The sequence below is a fragment of the Cryptomeria japonica genome, chromosome 6, assembly GCF_030272615.1.
Source record: "Cryptomeria japonica chromosome 6, Sugi_1.0, whole genome shotgun sequence".
NCBI classification, from domain to species: domain Eukaryota; kingdom Viridiplantae; phylum Streptophyta; class Pinopsida; order Cupressales; family Cupressaceae; genus Cryptomeria; species Cryptomeria japonica.
This window is the reverse complement of record NC_081410.1, coordinates 527845976-527863820: the sequence shown is the minus strand read 5'-3', so window position 1 is coordinate 527863820 and position 17845 is coordinate 527845976. Positions and strand designations below refer to the sequence as shown.

At 35.3% G+C, this 17845-nt stretch overlaps 1 protein-coding gene across 1 annotated transcript; it reads right to left on the bottom strand.

The window, feature by feature from the left end:
- Positions 1-6229: 6229 nt before the first annotated feature.
- LOC131067979 (auxin-induced protein PCNT115-like) lies at positions 6230-8433 on the bottom strand. The gene is made up of 5 exons (XM_059207466.1): positions 8096-8433; positions 7703-7900; positions 7224-7396; positions 6934-7036; positions 6230-6763 (listed from the first exon to the last, which is right to left on the bottom strand). The coding sequence occupies exons 1-5, from the start codon at positions 8306-8308 to the stop codon at positions 6425-6427; spliced, it is 1026 nt and encodes a 341-aa protein (XP_059063449.1). The 5' UTR covers positions 8309-8433; the 3' UTR covers positions 6230-6424.
- Between the last annotated feature and the right edge of the window lie 9412 nt (positions 8434-17845).

The following is a 17845-nucleotide window of genomic DNA, read 5'->3' as shown; positions in this document are numbered from 1 at the left end:
AAAGGAAGGTGCATCATTACAACAAATGTCCCATTTAAATTTTTTTTATCTTGTAATTCTTAAAATTCATACATTGTATATTACATGTATAAGAACTATAAGAACAAAAGAATTGCATATGTGTGCCACATTTAAAAGGCCATATAGCCAATTCATTTTCTCTTGAACCTACTTACAAAGAGAGAACGTATTTTATGAATCTGTCATCACTACTTATAGTATACAACTAATTTGATGTCATATTGTCAATCTCCCTCAATTGCAATCAGAATTGATGAACCCTGATGATATCGTTAAACCTTTAAGTATAAAGTAATGAAATTACAATTTTTCACAACAAGTCATTATTTCAATCTTCATAATTTACTTTTAGATGTCTTTTGCTCTTTAAAATGCTAGCAAATTATGGGTGATCTTCTTTCAATTTGTGTTTCAAAATGTCAATTATTCGATTTTCATCATATATCACTCACCATTTCATTGTTATTTATTAATGAAGCCTTTATATTTATTTATTTATTTATTAGAAATATACATATATTAATTAATAGAAAAAGAATATAAAACAAAAATAAAATAAAATAACAGCCTAATGCGGACACTTAGAAAAGCTATTTAACCATTTTCTAGAATCTTCCAGACCAAATACAGTTGTAAATAAGGAGCATTGACAAAGACGTGTGCATATCATTTGTTTCGTAGAATTGTCAAACACGTGTTTATAAAGTCCTCGCCGACCCAACTTTTTCGTACCCACGTTCTACATCAACGTTACCGAGTCCCTCCTCAGATATCAATGAAATTCAAATGTTAAGAGGTATATATGGCCATTGAATACTGTACCATGTTTTTCTTTCAGCTTATCCAAATTGACTTGCACTATCATGCTTAGTCATAATAGATCCGTTGGAAGTTTATCATGATTTGACTTATTTTTATTATTTGGAATAAAAAATATTAAAATATAAGCTGAGAAAGATTCTCTCCACCATATTTTGTTTAAATTATAATAACAAGAAACAACTTTCATTTTTTCTTTTTTTCATAAAGAATAAAGTAATCATTAAATTTGTAATTCATGTCATTTTAAGTTTAGTTCTGTGTTTATTTTTAATGAATAATAACATTTATATTAAAAAGAGAATATTATATTTTTCACAAAAGAAAGGGTGGATGTTAGAAGTCACATCCTCAAAGTTTATGTAGGGTCAAGTTCAAAAAATAGACAAAATTAAAACAAAATTTAGGGGGATAAGCACAAAATATAAGAACAAAAAAAGTTGTTAGACAATGAGAGCTGAGAGCGACAAATTTAGGAAGGGATTATGACAATATAGTTTTCTCCATACACCAACGAAGAATAAACCATTAGGAATCAATTCCCAACCAGTAAGAACACTCTCCACTTCTTGACCTTCATTTACAAGTTGGTAGACATGAATAGGATAAATTATCTACTATAGTGGAGAAGATTTGTCATAATCTAGCCACCTAGATGTACCTTTCCCAAGTGAACATGGCAAAGATGGGCAATAAGGTTAGGACCACCCATAAGGAACATGATCCTTGGGTTATCTAGAAGGTGATTAAAATACACGTGACTAGGAACCAGTCTCTCTTTTGGTAGGCTCACTACATCCACGTCTATGTTAGGGGTCAAATGACCTTGATAGGAGATAGCAAGAGATGACACTCTAGCAACTATACAATGGTTATCAACCCAATGGTCTAAAAAAAAATGTGGGTGGTAGAAGGAAAATCCTCAAAGTCTATCACGCCAAGCCCAAACAATAGATGAAATCTAGTGGCCCAAGTCCAAACAACAAGAACCAACAAAGATGACAGGCATCAAGAGCTACACCATTAAGAACAAATCATGGTAGTCTAGTTTTCTTCATACATCAATGAGTAAGGAACCATTAGGAATCACTTCCCAACTAAACGTGCACCCTCCTCTTCTTGATCTCCATATACAAGTTGCTAGATATGAACAAGAGAAGTTACAATCAACTCTAGTGAAAAATCTTGATATAATCTAGCCACCAAAAAGTACCATATCCAAGTAGAGAAGGAAACGATGGGCAACGATTACCAACTAAACGAGCACCCTCCTCTTCTTGATCTCCATATACAAGTTGCTAGATATGAACAAGATAAATTACAATTAACTTGAGAAAAATCTTGCTATAATCTAACCACCCAAAAGTACCTTATCCAACTGAAGAAGGCAAAGATGGCCCTAGCTGAAAAAGCTCGAATTTCAACTTGGCCTTAGGCTATGATAAAAAATTCATGCTGAGATTCTTGAGAAGATCTAGTAGTGTTTTTACTTCTCTATTAGAAAAAAATTTAGCTCAAACTCAATTTGGGCCTTAGGTAATGGCCAGTCTTGACAATAAATAACTTGTGATGGCTAGATAAACTATTAATCAATAGAAATAGTTTTATGAAAATATTTTTGACCCATAAGATCTAAGGCTTGATGGATTACATAGAGTATTTCTAGATGTTTTTTTTTTAATCATAAATGTCCCTTTTATCTAAATGGGTTCCTTCATAATGAGAAGAGTATGGAGGTCAAGGCCTTTCCAATGTGGTAGTCAAAGGAAATAATAGAGGAAATATAATGCTAGGTGATGACTTTCTAAGCATCCTCATCTTCGAAGGTCCTAATAATCCACTTAGCACAAAGTGTTAAGCCTTGACAATAGATTGAGAGTAATCCTAGACCCTTACAATCATGAGGGAGATGTCAATAATCCCAAGCCATATGTGAGATCCTTTGTGACTATCAAAAGAGACTTGAAAAATCCTTAAGGAGATTTTCAATTTTCAAATAGGATAAGGGTAAGGGAATGGAGACTCTGGTACTTGTGGCAATTGACACTACAAAAACCCAAAGCCTAAGGAGTTTTCCACGATTCAACATCAATTTTGATAAACCCTTTGACCAAATGTCTCTGACTAAGAGAATGATAGTTGCTGCTGCTCTTCAGGCGCAAGCCAGTCAAGAGTTAGCACAATCGGAATCTGAAGAGAAGAAACTCATTGAAAAATTTGTTAAAGTTTTGGAACAGGTGGTACCAGATCTGCAACTTGATGCAAGTACCACTTCATTCGGTAAGCTTCACAATTTAATTGATCATATATCCACCCAATTTGATTCTTTATCTAAAGCATTAGCCCGACAAGCTATGGAGAAGTTTAAGGATGCTAAAATGACGTGTGTATAATATGACGTTTGTCAAAGACAAAGACGTGTGTATAATATGATGTTTGTCAAAGACGTGTTTTTAAATACTTTTAACTGCTCTCTCTTAAATCAATCTACTTTGCTCCACTTGACGTCAAAGACGTGTTTATTAAGAACAAAGTAATCATTACATTTGTAATGGTAAGATTTGACTTTTCATGTGATTTTACTTTTAGTTTTGTGTTTATTTTTTAATGAAGAATAATAAAATTTATATTAAAAAGAGTATACAATATTTTTCACAAAATAAAGGGTGGATGGTAGAAGTCACATCTTCAAAGTCTATGTAGGGTCAAATTTAAAAAATAGACAAAATTAAAACAAAATTTAGGGGGACAAGCACAAAATACAAGAACCAAAAAAGTTGCTAGACAATGAGAGCTACAATGTTAGGAAGGGATCATGATAATCTAGTTTTCTCCATACACCAACAAGGAATAAACCATTAGGAACCTATTCCCAACTAGTAAGAACACTCTCCACTTCTTGATCTTCCTTTACAAGTTGGTAGACATGAATAGGAGAAATTATCTACTATAGTGGAGAAGATTTGTCATAATCTAGCCAACTAGATGTCCCTTTCCCAAGTGAACAGGGCAAAGATGGGCAAGAAGATTAGGACAGCCCATAAGGAACACGATCCTTGGGTTGTCTAGAAGGTGATTCAAATACACGTGACTAGGAACCATTATCTCTTTTGGTAGGCTCACTACATCCACATCTATGTTAGGGGTCCAATGACCTTGATAGGAGATAGCAAGAGATGACACTCTAGCAACTATACAAGGGTCATCAACCCAGTGGTCTAAAAAAAACTATGGGCATTGGTAGAAGGCAAATCCTCAAAGTTTGTCATGTCAAGCCCAAACAATAGATGAAATCTAGGGGCCCAAGTCCAAACAACAAGAACCAACAAAGATGACAAGCATCAAGAGCTACACCATTAAGAACATATCATGGTAATCTAGTTTGCTTCATACATTAGTGAGGAAGGAACCATTAGGAATCACTTCCCAACTACATGTGCACCCTCCTCTTCTTGATCTCCATATACAAGTTGCTAGATGTGAACAAGAGACGTTACAATCAACTCTAGTGAAAAATCTTGCTATAATCTAGCCACCCAAAAGTACCTTATCCAAGTGAAGAAGGCAAAGATGGGAGAGAATGCTAGGACCGGTCATAGGTAAATTGATCATTTGGTTGTCTGGAAGGTGATTGGAATTCATGTGGCTGGGAGCCATGATCTATTTTGGTAGGCTCACTAGTCCATATCTATGTCAAGGAAAGTGACCTTGGTGGGAGATGAAAGGAGATGGCACTCTAGCAATTGTACATGGGTAATTACCCAATCAACTAAAAGAACCTATAAGTGAGCAACTTCAAATGTAACCTTGTTTGCTTGCATCTAAATCTACATTAGTATATTAGAGAAAATCATAGCTTTAGTGTAAAGAAAGAAATGAATAACTACACAACCAACAAAATAACAAAATTCTTGTCTTTCCAAAGATTACAAAGAATCTCCACCCAGAAAGCATGCCAAATATGAGAAAATTTAAAAGAAAGATAAGATTGATCTCTTAATAAAATCATGTGCCATAAAAAAGGTCAAGCCTTAAATCCAAGTCCAAGCTTCTTGGAGTCTAGTGAAAAAAAAAAGTTTCTATAGAACCTCAAATTGTCTACAAAATAGACAAAAAAGATTGATAGTCCTTAAATGAGACAATTTGGATCCAAGCAAGAGGCCTTGATAAATAAGACCTCAGTTATTAAAAAATAGTTTAGGTTCAAGAATAACAAACCATACAATTTAAAATATATGATGCCAATAGTGACTTAACTAAGTCACCATGAGAAGATGAGCTCCCTAACAAGGTTTGTAATTGTGAACAGTTGTACTCAGTTCTATGCACAAATGAAATTACTGACTATTTAGGTATTATACTGTCACACTGTATACCTGCAGGTCAGAATAATTTGGACTCACCCATCTGTATAAGTGGCAAAGTCAATCGCTTGATAGCAGTTTTTGGGTTTGCTAATCCAGTCTTATTACAGACTTGATGGTTTAGACATTACAGCTGTTTGAAGAAGGAATTGCCTTACAACTATTTTTTCAACAATTTTGACCAATGTCTCAAGGAAAAGAAAACAAAACCATGGCCAACCTCACCTACAAGTTAGTTATGAGAAAATAAATTGAGTGCATATAAGTGAGACCTCTGTCCACAACATAGAATGAGGTGTATCATTTCTTGCTCAGGTGTGACGCCACTGTATCTTCTTTATCTATCAATGAAATAGGAAGCGATGGGACACCTATTTTCCACATACAACTTATTACCATGATATAATTAATTTTGTTTAAGTCAAAATGATCAGAAATGACTTTCGAATTTGTGTATGGTTTAATATTGTTTCAAAGATATGTGAATTTATTTGTAGCTACAGGTTCTTGTAATAATAAAACATGTAATTGGCACCAGATGGACATTTTAGATTATCTGCTTTGAAACTTGAAATTGTTGACATTTAGGGTGAAAACCTCTCCTCTTTCCTTGGCATGCACTGATGAGCTCACAAATTATGTGAAGTAACAGTGGTTGATGAATATTGAAGTCTTTGAGAGAAGCTTGATGACATTACAGCTCATTTATTAGATCTATATTACAAACTCTTGACTGGACTGATGGCTTTTAAGATCAATCCGAAAGTGTTTGAGTTTATCACAAGTTCATAAATATAAATATTGTCTTGCCAAAATGTTCAAATCCCAGTATTCATAGAGAAATAGTTAATTGGTCTTAAACATATATTTCAGTTTCAGGCCTTTCTATTAATGAATAGCATTAATGACATATATTTCTATGAGGTGTATAAAAATCTTTATACAGTTATTTACCAATAGCTCTGTACAAATAGATTGTGCCACATCAATAATAAGCTTATATTACTAATATAGTAGAACAAGACTAAAAAAACCAAAACTCTTCATTAATAGATTGTGAAAATACAATCTCTCTAATAAGAAAAAGTAGAACTAGATTATAAAAAGCATTTATTCAGAACTTTTTTTTGTTGCTAATACTTCAAGCTCAATTGCAAATGCTCTGCCCTGCAAAGCCTTTATTTCACGCAGGTTACATACAAACATTTGTGTGCTTTCATTCAATGGAGAGTATTGTAAGGGGGTGTTTCTGAATTCATCCAACTCATTTGCAATTCCTCTTCCCTGCTTCGACCTCCAGCTGCAGCATCTACAGGAAAAATGGCCTCAATTTCCTTCATGTCTTCTGCACTCAGATGTACAGAGACCGAGAATATGTTATCGTCCAGGTTCTTAGTCTTGGTGGTTCCGGGTATGGGCACAACATCATTCCCCTGCTGCTGAACCCATGCAAGAGCAACCTGGCTTGGGCTGCACCCTTTTCGTGAACTGATCTCACTTAGCTTTTGGAATAGAGCTTGGTTGTGCTCAAGATTCTCACTTTGAAGCCTTGGACTCCCCTGTTTAACAAATCAATTATATGATCTGGATTAATCTAGAATCATAAAATGAACTCAGAGTAATTGTCACCTTCAATTCTCCACTTTGATCTTGTAATATAGATTTGTGTTTAGCTTTTATTTTGTTTGAACTTGATCCTACATAACAAAAGAAAAATTCAATCCTATACCTTACGGTAGTCATAATCAGTCACACTTTCAAGAAGTTTTGCTCCTGAGGCAAAGAATCCCCTGCCTAAAGGGCTGTATGTAACAATCCCAATCCCCAACTCCCTGCGAATTCAAAACCGAAAGTAAACTAATCAGCATCATTTAAATTCATAGAAGCTTTTTATTAAAATCTCCAATTCAAATTCTGGTATAAACCCAAATTCACAAATATTTGTTCTCAGTGCTCTACATAAATGAATTAAAAATGAAATTAATGACTGTTGTGTTATTGTACTGTCACAGTGTATACCTGCAGGTAGGGATGATTTGGGCCTCAGAATCCCTAGTCCAGAGAGACCATTCAAGCTGCACAGCAGTGATTGGATGCACTGCATGGGCTCTACGGATTGTTGAAGCAGAGGCTTCTGACAGACCCACATATTTTATCTTTCCCTCTTCTACCAGCTTCTTCAGTTCACCCATCTGTATAAAAGGCCAATTCAATTGCTTGTTATCAGATTTATTTTGTTTTGCTAGACCTCAGTAAAAGCTAGAGGGATACACGTTTGTCCTCCAAAGCCATACAACCTTGATGATTCCGACACTACAGTAGCTTAATAAAAGAACATTTTGAGGCCAGATTACAAGTTTGAAATCTTAAGAATTACAGTAACTTGATGAAGCATATCTTGCCGCGCAATATGACAGGTTTTCAAATCTTAAAGACTTACTGTAGCTGATAAAAAATATTTTGGTGCAAGATTACAGGTTTGAGATCTGAAGACTTACAGTAGCTTCTATGGGTACAGTAGTATCCACCCTGTGCTGGTAATAAAGATCAATGTAGTCTACATCAAGCCTCTTGAGGCTTGCTTCACAGGCAGCCCTGACGTGTGCAGGATCTCCGCTCACGCCGAATTCTCCATTAGCCCAAGTGATTCCAAACTTAGTAGCAATCTGGACCTTCTCTCTGATGCCTTTCAGAGCCTATTTAGGAACAATAAAGGCAATATGCATAAGTTAGAACAATGAGAAAATACATTAAGTTCTTGGGAGTAATAGATTAAGAATTGAAAACAGGACACTTCTGAAAGAGAACACGGACAACCATCTGTAAAGCTTTTAGGCATTTTTTTTGAAAGCCATGGAAGTGTGAGATTAAGATTTGGTAACAAAACTGACCTTTCCTAGAAGAATTTCATTGGTTTCTGGTCCATACATGTCTGAAGTATCAAGAAAAGTGACACCTCTATTGACAGCATAGTGAATGAGGTCAATCATCTCTTGCTCAGGTTTGGGAGGGCCGTACAAAAAGGACATACCCATACATCCCAAACCCTGTTCAGACACACACAGTCCCTGCTGCCCCAACTTTTTCGTGCCCACCTTCTCCATTGCAGTATTTTCTTCTGTGCAGATATGAATGAAGTTGAAATGTTATGTTACAATGTTTAGCATATACAACTCTTCGCCATTATATAGTGTAGCATGGTCTCGTTTCAGCCTTTCCAAATTAACTTGGTCTGGCATTATTTTATTTCTGTCTATTGAAATTGACTTGTTCTCGCATTATTTTATTTCTGTCTATTGAAATTGACTTGTTCTCGCATTATTTTATTTCTATCTATTGAAATTGACTTGTTCTCTCATTATTTTATTTCAGCCCCTCAAAATTGACTTGGACTGGCATTATTTTATTTCAGCCTACCAAAATTGACATGGACTTCGTATAGATCCGGAATTTTGGCGAAACGGATAAGAGTCTCGCTTTCAAGATAAGGAACTTAGAAGCGTAGAGGTCGTATGTTCTGGAAGCTGCTGTTATATATATATTTATTGGAAGAAATAAAAATACAAAGAGCAGTTCATACATTACAAAGTGGATCAACTGCAATCAGCTGAAGCTTTCCTTTAGAAAACTCAGCCATGAAACTTTTCACTGTGGCTAGCAAGACAAAAACTAGGTGAAGACTTGAGCTGGCAACAAAATTTTTACAACTGTTACAAAGAGAATGGACTCAAATCAGCTGTACTATCAACTGGAATTCTACGGCAAGCATCATAGCACTAAAAACTTAAACAAAGAACATAACTTAGTCAAATAAAACTTCATTGTAACAGGTCGAACAAGAACCATCTAAAGATGTTGAAGTCTGTTAAAAAAAGTTGCAACTAGTTGGTTGAGTGACAATGTTAGCTACTAGAAGAATTAGGCACCTTCCTTTTTTGGGTCTTCATGGTCTCCATCATTATTTCATTGATCTGGTTGCATGAGTAGTCTCAATTTTCTATCCAAGAATGAAATCTTATGCTTCAACAAAGTTAGGAGATCTTCTGCTTGTACCCTGCTAGCATTGTCTTGCTCTTTTAAAGAGCTAAGTATGAACATCATTTCAATTAAGAGGTTGGAGCAAATGGTTTGGACTTCAATCTCTAAAGGAGAAAAGGAGTGGGATAGAGCAACCAAACATCTAAATTTCCAAATATGTTTGATTACAATTAAGTGGTAGGAACTGGAAATCATGTTATGAGAATTTGAGAAGAGCGACTTTCCAAGACCAGGGAAAGTGGAAAAGGGTAGGTAAGAAAGCAAAAAGTTCATTCCATAACAGTTGTACGTGAAGGCAAGACCAAAAGCAATGATTGAAGGATTCAAGCTTACCACAAAAGGAACAAAGAGGGGGTGGGATGAAGAATTTAAGCTGGGGTCTCATAGGGAGTTTCACATGGAGAAGATTCCAAATAATAAGTTCGGATTGGGAGTTAGCTTTGGATTTTGAGATTTGGAGGCTGAGTTTATTCTAGTTGGTTCGTTTTAGCTTGCATCTCCAAATAGAGTCTAATCGATGAGATAAGGTTATGTTTGACACCAGTTATAAAGGACTTTGAGGGGAAAGGATCTAAGGTTGCAACTATTTGGCCACCTCCAATCTTTGAGGAAACAAGAGTGACAATTTAAAGAGATAAGAATAGTTGGGTTGGGAGGCACAATTTTTTGAACTTCCATCACCATAGCCTTATGTCTATAATTTAAATTGAAGCATGTTTTGAGCTAGTGCTATCATTTCCTCGTGTAGAGGTATTGAGAGATGTAGAAGGACTCTAAACAACTCCAAACAAAAAGAAAAAGGTGACTTCACAGATGGTGTTCATTGTCCTGGCTCAACTTGGCAACTAGACACCAATCCCTCTTGACTAGGCATGTGCTTAACATGAAATGCATGCACCCTTGGATATACAATAATTAAATGGCATCTTATACATTAAATGGCCCCAAACAACTCAAAACTGCCCTTTGAATGAATTCAATGAAACTCCTTCCACCTTACACTCCTACCCGCCTTGTAGCCTTCATTTGAGACTTGACACATAAACTTCTTATACAATGATGTTAGGCACAAAAGGAAAACACATTTGAATATCCATTGAGGAGCCCTACAACATAGATGGTAACCAACCTAGGTTGTTTTGTAAAGAAATGGAAAACCATTGAATGCCCTACTTCATTCTAGACCTAATTAGGCCAACTTTACAAAGGAACCCCTCTTTATCTCCACTACCAACCCACCAAATCACCTTACCTAGTCTAGGCAGACCCTAAATAATCACAATCACCAGCTCTTGGGTTAGGAAACCTTCATCTTCCATTCTTTTCACAAAACCCTTGTTTTTATGTCTTTTCACAAGGGTTTATTAGAAATCCCACTTCCACACTTTCCCACACTTCACCAACAATTAAAACATCTTAGAATATGTTTGTGTATGCTTTTAGAACACTCACAGATCACCCTTCCCAATTGCTGTTAATCCATTTCCCACTTCATACCTCTCATTTTCACTTGAGAATGTGTCTCAGTCCACCTAGGGCATCATCATAATGCCATCAAAGGAGATTCTTTAACCCTTCCAAGCATTGAAACATAAAATATACAATGTGACATGCCATTCCACTGAGTTACAGTGCCATATAATAGGCGGAATGGCCAAAACAAAAAGCTAACTCATATTACTATCATTTCATGTTCATTTCTTGGCACCAAGTGACTGCATAAATCCGTACAGGTATGAGAAAAGGCAGAAAAACAGTAAATTTTTTAATATGATCAATGAAAATAGTGATTTCTTTATTGGATTTCTTGCATACAAAGTTCTAACCTCTCCACCGAGGTTTTACAAGCCTTTAGATAGACCATATAACCACCCCAACCAACAAAACTAATTCTCAAATCCTTATGACCGTTGGGTCTACATCTTGACAACTTTTTTTTTAGGATTACAACTTTTTAACTTGACAACTTTGGCAACTTTGCCTTGTTGCTTACAAAACTTTGTAAAAACCACCAAATTGATTTAAAAACACCTAAACATGCCCAAAAGAGGTCCAAAAGACCTTAGAATAAGATTATACCCCATAATTGCATCATTTGACCTATGTGACAACTTGTGACAATATTTGCCGATATAGGCTTATTGGACAACACTGGACAATATGACCCTATAATTGAACTCAAACCTACACAAATGGTTCATAGAACATTATTTTGAACTCAATCATGTCCAAGGAGAGATATTGGTCAATAAAGGTGCTATAGTTATGTTGAATTTTGTGTGGGATATAATTAGCTATGTTGTCTTCTAGTATAGGATTTAAGGGGTCATTAATGGAGTCATAAGTAAAGAGTTGTTTGTAATGATCATAGTAGGTTCTCATTATCATGTCTTGGTTGGTCTACAATGAACCATCAATAGAATTAATGACTGAAATTCGTTATTTTTTATGTTTATGTTGTAGTGGAAGAAGAAATTGGTACTCTTATCCCCTTCTTTCATCCATTGCAAGAAAGCTCTCAATTGAGCTCCTTTGCCTTTGTAGGAAACCATTTCATGGAGCTAATTTTTCAGTATGTGCTACTTCTTGCTGAAGATAAGTGTTTAGAGGATTGTTGTCTATGATTTTTCTTGCACGGATACGTTGTCCTTTAAGCGATTTTTCAATCCTTCTACACTTCACAATAACTCTCCTCCCATAGTCATGAAGAATTAGAGTACATCGAGAGATAGTTTCTTCCCACCAACTAATCCATCTATCATTTTGGGGTTTAGGTTTAACATTCCAAATAGCTAAAGGCCATTGATGCAGTCCTAATTTTGAAGATTGGAAATGTTCAATTTGTAAGGGAGATCATTAGGCATACCTAAGCCTCTATTGAGGGATAAGGTTATAAAAATGGGAAAATGGTCTGAAAGAGTAGCAACTAAATCAAGTTAAATTAAGTGTCTTGAAGGGAAAGGTAGGATAAGTAAGTTAGCAGAGATATAAAACCTATCCAACACACCCATCATATGCAAAAATCCTTCACAACAATTGCTCCAAGTGAACCAATGTGGTCTATGGGAGTCCATTTTTCCTATAATAGTATCACAAACTCCCAAGGAGTTTAAAACAAGGGTCCAAGCTTTAAACTTGAGTTGTGGAAGGTGTGAGTGCTATTTTAACATTAAATATGATCTAAGAATATTGTAGGTTCAACTTTACAAATACAAATCTTTTAGTATAAATGTAATGTTAGAATAGGCGTCTAAACTTCTTAAGAATAAAAAAGTGCAATTTTTGGGCTATAGAATGTAAAAACATAATTTTCGGGCCATAGAACACAAAAATGCAATTTAAAGGCTTTGGAAAAATATCTAAACAAGCCTTAATTAGAACAAGTCAGTCATAGTGACATGGATTTCTTCCATATCGTTAATTTTGAAAAAATGGGGCTTAATCAGTTTCTTGGATAAAAAATTATAACTTCTGGAAGTTGGGTCACCCACATTATAAATGTAAGAGCATCTATGACACATAAGAAACTTGTAGGTGAGAGTTATACTTGTTGATCAACTTATGATGCATGTTATGATGTGTCATAAGAAATATTTGAATAAAGCTAATGGAACCAAAATGAAGTGTCCAAGTTGGTGAATGCATTATGATGCTCGCTTATGACAAGGTGTATTGAATATGTCATTTTTAGCATAGATGGACTTGTCTTTTGATTGGGGTGTTTGATTTTGACTAGGGAATTGGGTGCCACATTTTGCTTGGGTTTAACTAATGGTTTCCTAATTATGCTTTGATGATTTCATGCATTACTTCTTCTATTTATTGGGTGATTGAGATGGAGGTTTTTTTTTTGGTGATTTTAGTTTGAAGACCTATTTCAAGGGCCAATGCATCATGTAGGATTGAGAAACATGGAAAGCCATGTAGACAACAATATAGATCTACAATGAGGAAGATTCCTTCAAGGTAATCTTTAGGATTGGGGGTTGAATCCATATATATTATAAGTTGTAGCATCATAAATTGTTATCGGTCCAGTTTACACCTCATGTTTGTGCTTCAACTTTAGTGTGTCCTATCCTCATCCTCACTCTAGGTTTGTTCAGGCCCGATTATTCAACTTTGATGTCATGTACACCCTTTGGTGGGTCCCATAGTGAGATGCCCACCCCCTTGGCTTCTTATTTTGGTCCTCTTTGTAGAAGGACCAAGGTGCCCCAAAATGCCTTGGTCCCTCTCAAAGGGGCCCCAATTTGAAATGGGTCAGGTGCTATATCTCCTTGACAACATTTAATTCCTGGGGCTACACATGACCATTGGATGTCGGCCTAATTGGTAAATTACCTAGGGAACTGTAGAGTCAAAAATTGCATACCCATTTGCAATTCCACCTACACTTTTGTAGCCACTTTAGTGCTCATTCCTCTAGCATCTGAGTAGGCTCATTTCAACTCTTGCATCAACCTTTTCCCTCTCAGGATGCTCAAGACACCTTTCAATAGCTATCCTTCAGCTTTTGTTTTATGTTAGCCACGTGTTTCTCTTGCCACTTGTTGTTTTTTAGCGTGATTTGTCTAGACACTAGTGTGTCGCGTGGACATGCACCACACATTCATCCCATGACATCTTAATGTTCAAATGTTGGTTTTGTGCATTTCAACACTTGCCACCTATCTTGGTCGGTGGAAACGGCTCAAAATCTTCTAAATGGCTCACCGGCCTTTTCTTTCCCTCCTATTCTCTCATTTTAAATCCACATTTTCTCTTCTTTCAATCTCTCTAGTTCCTCTATACAATCTCTCTGGTTCTCTTGGCTCTCACAACTTTCTCTTTCTCTCTCTCTTGCTTGCCACAACAATCTCTAGTTTGCTACAACACTCTTAATCTCTCATAATAATCTTTTGCAACTCTCTTGTCTTTCTCAAGCCTCTTTGGTAATATCTTTCTATCATTCTATCTATCTCATCTTTGGGCATCTTGGGATTTATCACATCCCCTATCTATTTGATCATTTTATCATTCTAGCTATTTATCTTTTGATCTATCTATCTATTTGGGTTGTCCATGGAGGTGAAAACATCGAAACAGGGGTTTGACTGAGGTAGGCCTCTAAACACAAACCCCAACAATTTTCCTACTTTTGTATGTGTGCAGGTTTCTTGGAGGCATTCAACCGCATGAGGTTTTTATCTTTCTTTATTTATTTGATTTATATTCATTTCTATTTCTATTTATTATCTTCTATTTGTTGTCATGTTTCTAACTTCTAGGTTTTGCAAGTTATCAAGTTGAATTTTTATGTTTCTAAGTCTTTTTTGTTCATGGTCCGTACGAGAGTACAACATGCTATGTAGACATCTATGTTTCACACTAGTGTCCTTGACCGAGATGCTTAGACTTAGACCAAATACTCTCTATGTCTTCTCTTTCAATCTCTCTAATTAGATATCTTCACCAGTTTCACTAGTTTCACTAGTTTCACTAGTTTCACTAGTTTCACTAGTTTCACTAGTTGGATATATCTAAATGTATGTTGTGAAACTGGCTCTCAAGGGAACATAGTTCTTCCCTTTGTAGGGTCACGTTTGCACCATTAAAGGAACCATATATAAATAAATTATATCAATTCATTTTAGATTTAAGACTCCATTCCAATTATTCATTAATTTGTGAAGCATTCATTACCAAGCATATTCAGAGATTCAAGGCTGCAAATTCATCCTTCAAGCATTGTAGAGAAAAGTCATGTATCAATCTTCATGCAAGAATGCCTATGTGATTAGGCTTTTTCATGTCCATGTATTTCCATGTCATTACATTCAGCATTTGTGATTAAATTCAAAGAGCATTATGCTCATCATCAACAATTCTAGATCTGAGGTATTCCCCCTTAACAATTATTTCAGTATTTGCATTATTTCATTCAAGGTTAATTCCTAAACTAGGGTTTGACATAGGCAAACCCTTGTCCACAACATCTCTCCTTCTCTTTCGATGTGTAGGAATCAAGTTTGGGAGTTGTACTCAAGAATTTTGGCAAAGTCAACAGTGACGAACAAGTCAACTTTTGACAGAGAAAAATTCGGAGGACTAGGGCAACTCTGTGTTACCTGGTCTTGAAAAATCAACCTGAACTTCTGGGAATAGGTTCTAAATATCTTATTTTGCCTAGATCTCATTTGGTGGATCTGTGGGACATTTGTAGCTTATTATTTCTATCTATTTACTTCAATTATTCTTGCTTTTACCCTAATTTCATAATTTACAATCCATTTCAATCTAGAAAGAGGGAACCAAACCTTAACCAATGAATATAATTAGAATTTCACCCCTTTCATTATTTGGATTTGAGGCTAGATCTATTAGGTTCACCCCTCTTTCAATGTATTGGCTAATTTGGTTAATTAGTGGTCTTATCTTAATTTGGTGAAACCCTAATTCCAAATTACACCATATACATTTTGGTGAACCAAACTTCTTTCATGCTTAATTTTGATTTATTGTTTTAGATCTAATTTTGTATGCATTTTAAAATTCAAATTTTCACTTATAGTTTTTATTTACAATTGAATTACATAAATTTAGAGGTTAAAATCACAAAAACCCTAATTTAGTTTCCTAAAATTGACTTGTCGGTTGTATTATTGTTGAATTGTTTTTTAGATCTAATTTTTCATAGTTTCAATGCATATATTAAGTGAGTATTACTTTGGTTACATGGCATATGAGTTTCTTGTTTGATCATAAGTTCATATGGGGTTCTTATCTTATTGTGCTAATTCAATTTCAAGTTACATTCAAGATGTGTATGATGTTCCCTTTCATGCATATGATGATAACTTAGTTCTCCCTTTCATTCATAGCTATGATTTACCCTCTCCCAAAATTGGTCCTAACAATGTGGGCACATTAGTGCAAGAAGAGGATATGAATGCTTCTAAGTTCAAAGATCTCCCTCCTAGAGATGAAGCTTTGGAGAATTATGTTACTCCTAAAATGTACCTCCCCCATAAGGATTATTTGGTGCAAGAGGATGCTCTTAAGCTACAAGGATTTAAGATATATGAAAAAACTCTTTATGATTCTTTTAGTGATTCCTCTCCTAAATTTTATTCCCCTAAAGAGGACATATTTATGCAAGAAGATATTTTTAACACCTCTGTCAATGATCTTCCTCTTTGGGATGAACCATTGGATTATTCTCTTAATATGTCTCTCCTCCATGGGAGTACCTTGGTGAAAGACAATGATATTATGGTAAAAGAGGGTGATATGATTGACAATTCTCTTAGTAACACCTCACCTTCTATTCATTTCAATAACCCCCCCCCTAGAGATGGGGCATCAATGAGATATGATTGTCCCTTTCCTTAGGTTTGTCATGAAGATACTTTAGAGAAAGAGGATAATATCAGTTTCCATCATTACAATGTTTCCAATTCTCTCTCTCCTGAAGATGAAGAATCTAACCAAGATCAAATCAATGTTATCAATGTTGCCGAGAATCCTAAGGTTGTTGTCCACCTTCCTCAAGATGTCTCTCAACCTCACCAAAAAATGAAGATTGTTTTTGGAGATGGAGTGAACCATCAACTTGGTTATCATGCGACGCCTTACACATATATAATAATGAAGTATTTACTTTAGAAGTTGGCAAGAACATACAAATTGACATAGAATATACTTTATTAGTTCCTACAATCCTCTCTCCAATTCGGACAAATACACCATCTCCTACTAAAGATGTTCCTAAAGAGGAACTCTTAGAGGATGATTGGGGGTCATTATATTTCACACCTTCTCTTAGTAGAAAATCTAAGATGCCTGAATTTGATACTAAATTTTTTTGTCCTAACACATGTTTGGATGTTGATTGGGCCTCTTTAAACTTCAATCCAATTCCACCTAAGAGAAAACCCTCTCCAAATTCTACACATGGATACAAAGGACAAGTTTTAGGATGTGTGCAACAAAGTTTTGAAAATAATGAGAAATCACAGTTTTCTAATGACAAGCTAGGTTTCTAATCTCTTCCTTTGTCAACATCCTCTCCTCCATTGTCTAGTGAATCCATGTCTTCTCATTCTAATATGGCATTACAACAAGATAATGTTTTGTATGATCTTCTTCACACCAATTTAATTTCTCCTCTTTGGCTTAAACAAAGAAGGAAACATAGACATCATTTTGAAAATGCTTCTTTTTGCAAGTATCATCAAATCCATGGCCATTCTACTAATGAATGTCAAGCTTTGCAAACTAAAATGCAACAATATTGATTTAGGTATCATAAGAAATAACATGTCACAATGAATGATATATTTCTCATAATCGTTTCCAATATAACATTCTAGTTACTATCATGTTGCTCCTCACTATGTGACATTGTTAGCTTACCTATTGGGGGCTCCTTGTCATTCATGGTAGTATAATTTTAGGTGTAGTCATACTTAGTGAACAACATAATTTATTCTTGTCACTATGCCTAGGGGGAAAACATAACTTTCTTTCTCTTTCCTATTTCTAAGGATTCACCTTTTATTTTGTGAGTTGCATTTTTCATAACATGATGTCCTTTCTACATAAAATGATCCTTCATGTAA